The 13,438-nt window shown below is 42.0% G+C and overlaps 2 protein-coding genes across 9 annotated transcripts in view; one reads left to right on the forward strand and one right to left on the reverse strand.

Moving 5' to 3' along the window:
• The window catches only part of ANGPTL1 (angiopoietin like 1), a 39,123-nt gene extending 31,936 nt beyond the window's left edge, over positions 1–7,187 (forward strand). Inside the window, exon 5 of one of the 2 annotated variants that reach the window (XM_006126957.4) lies at positions 348–7,184. In XM_006126957.4, coding sequence (XP_006127019.1) covers positions 348–535 — 188 coding nt within the window. In that variant the 3' untranslated portion in view covers positions 536–7,184. Of the gene's footprint in view, positions 1–347 lie in introns of both variants that reach the window. The other variant, XM_089780607.1, reaches the window with a different exon arrangement.
• The window catches only part of RALGPS2 (Ral GEF with PH domain and SH3 binding motif 2), a 214,042-nt gene that overhangs the window by 110,901 nt on the left and 89,703 nt on the right, over positions 1–13,438 (reverse strand). The window lies entirely within an intron of this gene.

Here is a 13,438-nt window from a genome sequence, read left to right on the forward strand (position 1 = left end):
CATTCCTAAACTCGACTGCAGTTCACAGAGCACTGTTGGTAACTTGAGAAGCGCTGGCTGATCGTATGGTACTGGCTCTCCACTTTCATTTCAGCAGCTTAGATATATTGAAAGAAACTAAAAACACATTCAATACTTTATTACTTTCCTATGTAAACAATTATTGCAATTGCAATGGAGTTTAGAGAATTGTAAGTGGATAACATCTGATCATCAAAGAGAGGCAAAATGGTTTGGAAAACAAGCACTCTATTAATATGCAGTTCATAATCCAGTTTGAGAACCTCTCGTCTATCATTTCCCCTCTGGAGTGCTAAGATTTCACTTATTTTATTCTCTCCCAACAGGAAATTGTGCCCATTTTCACAAAGGAGGCTGGTGGTACAATGCTTGCGCACATTCTAACCTTAATGGCGTGTGGTACAGAGGAGGCCATTACAGAAGCAAATATCAGGATGGGATTTTTTGGGCTGAGTACAGAGGAGGTTCATACTCCCTGAAAGCAGTTCAGATGATGATCAGACCCATTGACTGAAAAAAAAATACCACAACCAATGTCTCAAGTATTCAAATATTAAAACTTTTCAGTGTTTGAGCTTCAGAAAAAAAAATTACTTAAACTTTTATTTTGCACAATTTAGCCCTGCACTGGGCTACCACTATTTGTGGTGTTTTGCTTTTATAAACTCTCACTGTGATACAATAAGTGATAAATATACAGCATATAATAATTTACAAAACATCAAAGGGTTTAAACATTTGAAATAAAATATTTAACATGATTAAAGCCCTACATGTTACATTAATTGCAGCCATTAAAATGATTAAAGTAGTCTTTAGGCTACAGTACAAGATTCTCCAAATAAGTTCAATCTTTAAATGTAAATATTGAAAGACTGAAAGAATTGTTTAGTTTAGAAAAGAGAAGATTGAGGGAGGACATGATAGCAGTTTTCAAGTATCTAAAAGGGTTTTACAAAGAGGAGGGAAAAATTATTCTCCTTGGCCTTTGATGATAGGACAAGAAGCAATGGGCTTAAATTGCAGTAAGGGAGGTTTAGGTTGGACGTTAGGAAAAACATCCTGTCAGGGTAGTGAAACACTGGAATAAATTGCCTAGGGAGGTTGTGGAACCTCCATCACTGAAAATATTTAAGAGTAGGTTGGCTAGACATCCCTAGATGGTGCTTGGTCCTGCCAGGAAAGCAGCGGACTAGACCTGATCGTCTCGCAAGGTCCCTTCCAGTTCTAGTATTCTATGATTCTGTGAATATCTGAAACAACTATGTGCCTTATTTTAATATGAAAATGAATTCATTTTCAGTTATTTAATGGGTTCTCTCTAAAAATCATTACTATAAGATTACTTTCATTGTAAATCTGATTGTTATTCTTTTAACATTTACAAATACATGGAATATGTTTTCCAAAGTAGACAGAAAATTGGAGAGAAATTCCAGTTTTGTCAGCAGACATGTATTTTGTTGCAAATAAACCATAACAGTTATAGCCTCATGAAGTTGTGAATTCAACATAAAATAGTTGCTAATAACGTAGACGGTTTCTTACAGGAAATGTGTATCAGTTTTCCCTCAAAGCATTTAGGTGAAATGTTTTCTTAGCACAATAAAAACAAAAACCAACACCACAAACACTCTCATAGATGCATAAGTAAATTCCTCAGTGCTCATGTCTTTTCTATTTGTCTCTCTATTCAACACAAATATAGCAGGTAAACAGTGCTTATACATACTAATGAGTGGGGGAATAATCCTTGATGACTTGTAACTCAGACAATCAGCAAAAAAGGTAAAAACAGTTTAATTAAAATATATAATACACACGTGTTCTCAACCTTTTGCAATTTAGGATCCAACTGGCATTTTGAAATAATTCCAATCTAATCTGAGTTTCCAAGACAGAGTTAAAATTTGATTTTTGTAAATATTAGTTCCATGACTTGAACAGAATTTAGCATGTTATAACATATTGGCACTACATAGTTCATTCAGAAAATATGATGTAGCTGAAGAAATTAATGTTAATTACTATGTTAATTGGTCTCTAAACTTTATATAAATGCAGCCTAAGAACATTTGTGCTTTCCTAGATGACGAAAGACAACCAACATACAAGACAAGAGTGATATTTCTAATGCAAATCTGGGCTGATACTCTTGTGATCCAGATACAAGTTGAAGGAAGGGATATATACTTTTATGATCTCATTTCATCCATCCAGGTACACAAGAAAGCCAGAATAAGTGAAGAGTTTCTTCATTTCATAGACTCAAGTTGACTGACAAATATTAACAAAAAACAGTCCCTTATAGAGCACTATTTACTGTTGGCTCAACAAAACGTTTTAAAATCCAATTCTATGTTATGAGCCTCAAAAGTTAATTATCAGAAAAAATTACAAAGACCTGACGTTAAGAACTGAGGAGTTCCTAAATTGAAACATTTACAACAGAATATATGCAAAATTGTGATTATCTCAAATCTGCCTTTATGAACACTATAAGAACAGATTGTTTAGCCTGAGAAATACCATTTAAAGATTAAAAAAAATCACAGTAAACAAGCTTATATCACAATTTAAGAGATGTGTGAAAATCCCATCACCACATCTATAGAAGATTATACTGAAGACAGAAAAGTTCTGCACAGTATACACATGGCAGCTTACACTGTAATACCTAGTAAGAGTCAGAGTTGTAGACTAAATTTTATCTTGCTTATCTGTTATAAAGACATATTGTATCTCTACCTAACTGTATCTCTAGCTGAATGATCTCATCGGTCTAAGGAACAAAGTATATCTGGGGAATTATAAGGAAGAGAAATTCAGCACTTAAGACAAAAATGGTCATGTACTTTAAGACTTTTCTTGGGTCCTTAAATAAATATCGTATTTGCCAGCTCTGAATTCAGAATCATAGAAATGCAGGACTGGAAGGAACCCTCAGTAAGAAATTTAGCCAAGTCCCTGCAGTGAGATAGGACTAAGTATTATCTATACCATTCTTGATGGATGTATCTCTAACCTGTTCTTTAAAACCTGTAGTGATGGAGATTTCACTAGATAATTTCTACCACTGCTTAACCACTCTAATGGGTGACCTAAATCTCCCTTGCTGCAATTTAAGCCTATTATTTCTTAACCTGAAAAAAAAAACTTAAACAAATAGTTTAGTATCACTTTAAAGACTAAGAAAACACGTAGATGGTATCATGAGCTTTCGTGGACACAGCCCACTTCTTCAGATGACTGGAGGAGTGTTGGAAATCCAGAACCAAGAATAAAAAAGAAAAGAAGGGGAGGGGGGAAATGTAGGGGGAGAGAGTGGGTAGATAAGTTTCAAAGGGATAGCCAAGCCAGTCTAACAGGAAAAACTTAAAAAACAACCAATAGTCTATTAACACCTTAAAGACTAAATAGTTAAATGAGGCTGATAAGAACCATTAGTATGCACTAGAAAAGGAAGAGTACTAAAACACCAGATTCTACACAAAAAACAGGACTATGTAGCACTTTAAAGACTAACAAGATGGTTTATTAGGTGATGAGCTTTCGTGGGCCAGGCCCACTTCCTCAGATCAAATTGTGGAAGAAAATAGGCATGGCCAGAGTAAATATGCTGCTGACACCATTATTGGACCTAACCAATTCAGTTATAAGATCAAGAACACATATTCCTGCTCATCCAGAAATATAATTTATATTATCATGTGCAGACAGTGTCCATCTGCTATGTACATTGGACAAATGTCTCAGACGCTTCACCAAAGAATCAATGCACACAAAACGGATATCAGCCAGTATCATAAAGAAAAAACGGTTTCTTGCGATTTCAACCAGAAAGGGCATTGTCTCAACAACTTGATTACCTGAATACTGCTTCAAAGGCATTTTAACACCAGATTTGAAAGAGAAACCTCTGAACTGTCATTCATGCATGCTTAAATTTGACACTTTACGCCACGGTCTTAATAAAGACACTAGTTACCTTACCCATTACAAAGATAGCGTCCCCAATTATCACCTCTAATATCATTAGCTCACAGACATTTACCTCCTCCCCCCATTCTGAAATTTGATTTGTCCTTTTTATGTGTGTTCTTTTTTTGATTGTATTCCTTTGGTATATATGGTCATGCCTATTTTTTTCCACAATTTGTTCTGAGGAAGTGGGTCTGGCCCACGAAAGCTCATCACCTAATAAACCATCTTGTTAATCTTTAAAGTGCTACATAGTCCTGTTTTTTGTTTCAGCTAGACTAGACTAACACAGCTACATCTCTATTCAGATTCTACACAGATATCAAGAATCACTGGCACCTGCACTGTTAGTAGGTGTTAGTACTCTTCCTTTCCTAGTGCATACTAATGGTTCTTATCAGCCTCTTAACTGTCAAAGGGACCAGCTCAGGTTTTCCCTTTGATAGTTATATACCCACTGCCTCTTTATTCCACCCCCCACCACCCCACTTCACATTTTTTCCCTCCTCCCCCCCCCCCCCCATTTTATTTTGGTTCTGGACATCCAACACTCCAGTCATTTGAAGAAGTGGGCTGTGCCGACGAAAGCATGTTTCATTAGTCTTTCAAGTGCTATCAGACTATTAGTCTGTACAGGATAAACTTAAACAACAACAAACTCAGCTACCCCTCTACAGTTTTTTGGGGAAAAAAAAGTAAGACACCAAGTAATACATGCTGTAACAACTTTAATCTTATTGAAATCTAGATAAGCAAACTGATAGTTACCTTGACCTGAAACGGGGAGAGCAGAAACAATAATAAAAAGAAGAAACAGCATCTTATGGACAGATGAGAGGCTGTGTGGCTTAGACCAGTGATGGGGAACCTCAGGCCCAGGAGCTGGATGCAGCCTCTGGCTTGCTTGGAGCTGGCACACGAGGCCCAGGGCTCGCTCCCCCCCCCCATCAACATGCAAGAGCCTGGCACCTACTGTGGAACTGGAGCACACAAAATCTACTAGCCTCGGCCCCACTAGGCCCTGGTGATGGAAACGTGAGGGAAATGTGGGGAGTGTCTTTTTCCTTCTCAGTTAGGGGCCATGTCAGTGAGGAAGGTTTTCTTTTTTGGGAGGGGTTTTTTGGGGTAGGGGGTGGGGAGGGGTTCGCTTCTCACATGTGCAACCCTGACTGATTTTTGTGTAAGACAGTGGTCCCCAATCCAAAAAGGTTCTCCATCCCTTGCTTAGAGGAATAAGCTTTGGAACTTTGACTTCTGAAGTTTGAATTATGACTCTTCCCTAAAAATCTCGGAACACTACACCCAGTAAACATTATAAATTCAGCTTCAGAAGAGGTCCAAGTTGATGGCCAGATATTACAAAACAGATGCTCTAGAAATCACCCAAGTAAACTAGATTTAGATATAAACAGATATGCAGGTTTCTAAATTAAATGCATTAATTAGAAGTACTCACTGATTTCCGATAGCAATCTGGCACATCTCACACCTACCAAGATTGAGTCTCTCTCAGGTTTTTTTCAGGGAAATAAGTGATTCCCAGACAGCTAAAGCCTGATATTTAAACAACAACTGATGGCTGCATTTCCAGTAGAAGTGACAAGAGTAAATCAAACAGCAGCTAATTGGGAAGTGCTGAGAGTGAAGTTCTAGGATAGTTATGTATAACGGTATTGTGGTTGGCACACCAATAGCAAGCTCTTTCAATTAAAATATATTCAGAATCAATCAATCCATCTACACTCTACAGTGTGAAACACAATCTTTGTAGATTAATATATCTGATTAACTAGTGATGGTTTTGTAAATATTTTATTTTTATTCATTTCATGTTTAGAATCAATACACAGGTAAACTGAAAAGTTACTGCTTATAATATAGTCAACTGCTTAACTACACTTGTGAATTGATAATAAAAAGTTGAGACTAAACAGTGAAGCCTAGTCAAGTTTATCAACTAAAGACGACGCAGTTCAATGCAGAAAGAAAAGAGTTATTAGTCTACAGAATCCTTTACAGAAGCTTGTTTCTGACAGCATCCTGTTCATTTTACCCTGAAGAAGCACTTCAAAATACATTCCCTCTTCCTTCCGCCTACCTACCTGATATTTGCATCATGATTGTTTACTAAGTAAAGGCATTTAGTACATCAACTAAGACTAAGCTTTACCAATTATCTTTGTATCTTGTTTTTCTGGAACCATGATGTACATTTCTCTCTCACTTTTGGATACTACATTTCAAACCAGTTTCCAGTGAACATCTCTCGAACTTGTAAAAGAACAGAGAGCAAATATATCTGGTCTTTGGGAATGTTTCATATTTTCCAGTGCCAAAGCTGACTTCATGCTATATAGACATGCCGCCTTGCAAAGATGACAGTGAATGGAAGTTGACAGGATTGTGGGAAAGAAATAATTCAGTTAATGTAACTGTGCACATGTTGAATAAAACAATATTTAAGCAATGTGCACTATGCCTAACATATATGTATTGGCTAATAATGTGAATACTAAACAAATCTAACCTGCTTAATTAAGTGCTTTAGACTTAGGTTCATGAGAATAAGTCACAAGATAAAACTAAAAATATGGTTACAAATATTGCAGGTTGGAATATTTTCTTGAAAAATACAGAGTAACATTAGCTAACATTTATGTAACATTTATTCAGTTAGCAACAATGGAATTCAAAAAAGATTTTCCTCCATTAATTACTAATTGAAATTTCTTGGGAAATATGAGTACAAAAAAACCTCAAAAATCTGCTCTCAGAAATAGAAGTTTATGACTTCAAAATGGGGCTGCATTCTTCCATCACCAATATAAAAGTATTTTCTGTGCATGGGCTACTTCAGCCTAACTGGTCCCGAATATGTGCTAACTACTTATGCTAAGCTGTTTGATCCTGTATTCAACTGTGATACTCTCCCAGATCTGAAGCACCCTGCACAGCTGGAAAGCTTTTCTCTCTCCCCCACAGGAGTTGGTCGAATAAAGATATTCCCTCACTTGTCTTGTCTCCCAATGTCCCTTTTGTTGTTCAGAACTAAATGCAGCATGTCATTCTCTCTGTAAGGCTTTCACTGGACTTTAAAATAGTTTTCAGCTTTCCTTTTTAACTACCACCTCAATGTCACATCAGAGTTCATTTAAATATTTCGATAGAAAAAATGTAGAGAATACACATTATCTAAATCCGTGGAGGGCAATCTGCGGCCCCATCAGAGAAATCTGATTGTAGACCGTGGGACATTTTGCTGACATTAGCCATCTGCAGCACCCTCCCGCAGCTCTCAGTGCCAATGTTCTCTGTTCCCTGCTAAAGGGAACTATGGGAAGGAGTGACTAGCACGTCCCTGTGTCCGTGTCACTTGCAGGCACCACCCCATTGGGAGCTGCAGGGGGCAGTGCCTGTAGACAATCAACAAAATATTTCATGGTCCGCAATCAGATTACCCTGTTTGGCCACCCTTCACTGATCTAAATTACAATTACATTCATAATTAAGACAGTTATTTCACAGCTGTATCAATTTAGACTTCCTTCAATATAACCTGATTCTTAGAAAATTGAAAAACTTAAAAAACAGTCTAGTAGCACACCAAAACAATGCAGCAGCTTCTGAGAAAAGAGATGTGTGAAATTTGTTTTGCCCAAGTTAAAAGCTACTGACTTCTCTGAGACACTGGTTTAGAGCAGTGGTTTCCAACTGTTTTTATACCAGGCACTGGTAAACCGATTCACAAACTTATAGTGGACCTGTAACACTTCATTTGCATATTCATATATGCAAATAAAATGTTAACAGTCTGCCAAAAGTTTGTGAATGGGTTTGCTGGTCCAAAAAGCCCCAGCCCCCAGACACAGCCCTAACTCTAGAGCACCTCTCCCCTTCACTACCCTCCCCCAGTGCCAGCCACTGACCCTAGAGTCCCCTGCACACAACCCTCCCAGTGCCAGCCTCTTACCCTCAAGAGTGCCCTAGTGCCGGCTCCCCTGTCCCAAATGCTTCTGTTGCAGTCTCCCATTTCCAAAGCCCCACTGCATCCAATAACCCCTGGGTCCCCCCAAGCCAGCCCCCAGTCCCAACACTGCCCCCCAAATCCCTCACTACTAGCCCCACCTCCAGAGCCCCCCCAATGCCAGCTCCCCATCTTGGATGTCAGTGCCCCTCAGTGTCAGTCCTCCCATCTCTAATGCCCCCCCATGCCTGCCTCCCTTCCCCCTGCCCCCCCCACCTACCCCTTCCACTGCCTCCCAGCCGCCAGCTGAGTGTTTCCCTGCACGGCAGGAGGGCTGCACAGAGCCCGCAGTGTTTTGGGCTGCTGCGGAGTGCCACGGCAGCTGGGATCCATGTGGGGCTTAGCCCTAGCTGTGTGCTATGTCAGCCGGGCCCCTGCAGAGCGCAGCTGCAGTGCTCAGCTCTGGCCAAATGCCACATGGAGCCTGGCTGCTGCAGTGCTCATCTGTGGCCAAGCGCCATGTGGAAGCTTAAGTGCTGCGGCAGCCAGGCTCCATGAAGCACTTGGCCCCAGCCAAGCGCTACAGCTACCCATCACGTGGGCCCACCAGCAAGGCCATGTAGCAGCTGTTAGAGCTGGAATCGGGGCCACAATGAGGCTGCCTCAGTATGGACAGTCTCACTGCAGCCCCAGCTCCAGCCACCACATACCCGGTTGTTCACCGGGCCACTCACCCTGCTGCTATGTGGGGAATCTGGGGGTGTGACCTGGCAGTGCAGGGGTTTGTGGACCGAACCACTGGCAGGGGTAGAGGGGGGTAGTTGCCCCCGAGTGCCACACTGGGGGGCGGGGGGGAGGCAAGTTAGTCCCCCTCCACTTCTCCTTTCATCCCTCAGCTCGCCTGCTCCTCTTCCTCCTACTGCCACCTGCTGGAAACTCCTCCCCACCTCTCTGCTCCCAGCTCCACCCTCCTCCATCTCTACCAGTGGGTTAGTGCATGCGGGGACCCAGCCCCAAACTGGAGGGGGCAGGGAAGATGCAGTACAAGCTCCCCTTTCCCCCCCCCCCCCCAGAGTTGGGCTCAGCTGTGTGCCAGGTTCGGGGCCCAACAGCACAGCAGTGGCGGGATGGGGATGCAAATTTTGCTTTTGCCCCCAGGTGCATAACACCCTTTCTATGCCTCTGATCACTGGTTTAGAACAGGAAGTTGAAATTTGATAGGGACATGACATTTGTATTAGGGGTGTGCTTCCTTGTTGCCATCTCTGTGAAAATCCACCAAAAATTGGCAAAAATAGAAGTAGTTTTTGAGGGGGGAAAAATCATGCTTCACATATGCTCAATATGGAGTTTTTTGATTACAGTGAAATCTTCTGTAGAGTCCATCAACTCTGAACGTGCCCGAGCACAGGCTGCTTGGGCCACAGAGGATATTCCCTTCAATTTCTGCTTCTGTTTGCAACGTGGCCACACACCAAAAATGAGAGCAGGAGTACTCTGGCTATGTCTACATTACAAAGTTTTGGCATCAAAATTGTCTTTTGGCAACAAACAGTGGGAGCGTACACACTGCAATGGGACTTTTGTCAGGGAAAATGCCCAGTTTCAGCAACAAACACTTCCAATCTTATGGGAGAGTATTTTCTTTTCCCCTCCTTTTACTGTTGAACAAAGAGCCAATGCAGACTCTGCTATTTGTCTGTCAAGAGAACTGGCTACCGCCAGAATCCCACAATGCCTGCCCTAATGACTCTGCTCAGCCTAGAACTCTGCTGCTCTGCAGGCATGTGCCCCTCCCTTTTCAAATCTCAGGGAAGTATCTGATAGCTGAGTGAGCTACTCCTTTTGGGGAACAAACTAAGAGCAAATCATTGGACAGCTCCTCTTCATCCCTGCACTAGGAATATAGCAGCGGGCAGACTGCTGCTGCTGGAGGAGGAGGGGTAGGTTGCTGTACTACTTTGATATTCCTCAGCCCTGAGAGTTCACAGAGCTACTCATGATGCTGCTCCTAGCAGCTGAAGAGGCTGTAGGATAACTGCACAGGGATCAGCTCTGCCTTCTCAAAACATGACACTGTGGAACACATACCCATAATGAATTGCTCACATTGGCAATGATGATGCCCCCAGTATGGACATGATCTGTCCACAGAGGGAGCAAGTGTGAACACCCTCTGCCAATTTTTGTTTTATCGACTTTTAGGTGTTGACACTTTTTTTGACAAAACTTGTTAGTGTAGGTATCTTTACTCTCAATGATGTCTGTTAGTGTTGGTATCTTTACTCTCAATGATGGGATGACATCTGTTGGGAAACCTATACGGCAGTACACAGGCAATCCAGGAAGTTTTTGGAGAATGTTGGGGATAACTTCTTGACAAGTGCTAAAGGATCCGACCAGGGATCATGCGCAGCTTGACTTTCTGCTCACAAACAGGGAGGAACTAATAGGGGAAGTAGAGGTGGGTGACAACCTGGGAAGCAGTGATCATGAGATGGTAGATTTCAGGATCCTGACCAAAGGAAGAAAAGAGAGTAGTAAAATACACACCTTGGACTTCAAAAAAGCCGATTTTGACTCCCTCAGAGATCTGATGGGCAGAATCCCCTGGGATGTTAACATGAAGGGGAAAGGAGTCCAGGACAGCTGGCAGTATTTTAAAGAAGCCTTATTGAAGGCACAGAAAGAAACCATCCCGACGCGTAGCAAGAGAGGCAAACATGGTAGGAGACCGGATTGGCTTACAGGGGAAATCCTTGGTGAACTTAAGCACAAAAAGGAAGCTTACAAAAAGTGGAAACTTGGACAAATGACCAGGGAGGAGTTTAAAGGTATAGCTCGAGAATGCCGGGGGGTTATCAGGAAGGCGAAAGCGCAAATGGAATTGCGACTGGCTAAGGATGTGAAGGATAACAAGAAAGGTTTCTACAGGCATGTTAACAAGAAGAAGGTGATCAGAGAGGGTGTGCGTCCCCTAATGAAGGAGGTAACCTAGTGACAGATGATGTGGGGAAAGCTGAGGTACTCAATGCTTTCTTTGCCTCTGTATTCACGGACAAGGTCGGCTCCTGGACTTCTGCGCAAAGGGACGCAAGATGGGATGAAGATGGACAGCCCGTGGTGGGTAAAGAACAGGTTAGGAACTATTTAGAAAAGCTAAACGTACATAAATCCATGGGTCCGGACTTAGTGCATCCGAGGGTAATGAGGGAGTTGGCAGATGTCATTGAGGAGCCTTTGGCTATTATCTTTGAAAAGTCGTGGAGATTGGGAGAAATCCCGGATGACTGGAAAAAGGCAAATGTAGTACCCACCTTCAAAAAAGGGAAGGAGGAAGATCCAGGGAACTATAGGACGGGTCAGTCTTACCTCAGTTCCTGGAAAAATCATGGAAGGGATCCTTAAAGAATCCATTTTGAGGCACTTGGATGAGAGGAAAGTGATTAGGAATAGTCAGCATGGATTCACAAAGTGCCTGACCAATCTGATTAGCTTCTATGATGAGGTAACTGGCTCAGTGGACATGGGGAAATCAGTGGATGTTATATACTTTGACTTTAGCAAGGCTTTTGATACGGTCTCCCACAATATTCTTGCCAGCAAGTTAAGGGAATGTGGATTGAATAAATGGACAGTAAGATGGATAGAAAGATGGCTAGAAGGCCGGGCCCAGCGGGTAGTGATCAACGACTTGATGTCAGGATGGCAGTCGGTTTCTAGTGGAGTGCCCCAAGGTTCAGTTCTAGGACCGGTTTTGTTCAATATTTTTATTAATGACCTGGATGAGGGGATGGATTGCACCCTCAGCAACTTTGTGGATGACACTAAGCTGGGGGGAGAGGTAGATACGCCTAAGGGCAGAGATAGGGTACAGAATGATTTAGACAAATTGGAGGATTGGGCCCCAAGAAATCTGATGAGGTTCAACAAGGACAAGTGTAGAGTCCTGCACTTAGGACGGAAGAATCCGAAGCATAGTTGCAAGCTGGGGACCAACCAGTTAAGTAGTAGTTCTGCAGAAAGGGAGCTGGGGGTTACAGTGGATGAAAAGCTGGATATGAGTTAACAGTGTGCCCTTGTAGCCAAGAAGGCTAATGGCATATTAGGTTGCATTAGGAGGAGCATTGCCAGCAGATCCAGAGATGTCATTATTCCCCTTTATTCGGCTTTGGTGAGGCCACATCTGGAGTATTGTGTTCAGTTCTGGGCCCCCCACTACAACAAGGATGTGGACGCACTGGAGAGGGTCCAGCGGAGGGCAACCAAAATGATTAGGGGGCTGGAGCATATGACTTATGAGGAGAGGCTGAGGGACTTGGGTCTGTTTAGTCTGCAGAAGCGAAGAGTGAGGGAGGGATTTGATAGAAGCCTTCAACTTCCTGAAGGGAGGTTCCAAAGAGGATGGAGAGAGGCTGTTCACAGTAGTGACAGATGGCAGAACAAGGTCTCAAGTTGTGGTGGGAGAGGTACAGGTTGGATATTAGGAAAAACTATTTCACTAGGAGGGTGGTGAAGCACTGGAATGGGTTACTAGGGAAGTAGTGGAGTTTCCATCCCTAGAGGTGTTTAAGTCTCGGCTTGACAAAGCCTTGGCCAGGTTGATTGAGTTAGAATTGGTCCTGCCTAGAGCAGGGGACTGGACTTGATGACCTTCTCAGGTCTCTTCCAGTTCTATGATTCTATGTCCCCAATGAACCATGCTTTTTAGAAAGGGAGAGGGATATGGGAGAGAGTGGAACTGGCTAGGCATCTCCATGGGAAATTAATTTTTCTTCTTGTAACCTAAGTTTCTTGCAATTACTCTACGTATCCACTCTTATGGGTACTGTAAGGCAAACAAAAGACATTGCCACAGCTCTGGTTGAATGAGATAGTACCATTGTAGGCACAGGAATTTCTACTACCGGGTAACTTTCAACAATGCATTGTTTAAACCATCTACAAGTAGCCTGGGAATACACCCTATGACCCAGGTCATTTTTGGAACAAGAATCAGACAAAATTTGTCTGATGGATGTGAAATTCAGGAACTACTTTTGGCAAACATCTGGGATCAGCCATCATAGCATTTAATTTATTCACCTCTCTGGCTAACATGGATAATAAAATAATGAATATCACCTTAACAAAAAACGACACTCAGCCAAATGGTTAAAAGATGGCTTCAAGAGTTTAGATAAGACCAAATTAAGATCCTAAGGGGAGACAGGAACCCTCAAAGAGAGAATACATATCAGACAAGCCCCATTTTATTTGTATACTGCCTAAACAACATTTTACCAAGAATTAAAGCATAGTAAGCATGACACAGCTGCCAAATGAACTTTCAAAGAGGAGATAGATAACCCTTTAGCCTTGAAGTACATTAAATATTCTAAAATACTAGGCATGGAAACTGGCCTGGGAGAATCTTTTCCACCATATTCAAGCTACAAATATGGATGATTTCAAACAATTCAGGGCATGGGA

Source organism: Pelodiscus sinensis, chromosome 9 (genome assembly GCF_052426305.1).
Source record: "Pelodiscus sinensis isolate ZL-2025 chromosome 9, ASM5242630v1, whole genome shotgun sequence".
Lineage (NCBI taxonomy): Eukaryota > Metazoa > Chordata > Testudines > Trionychidae > Pelodiscus > Pelodiscus sinensis.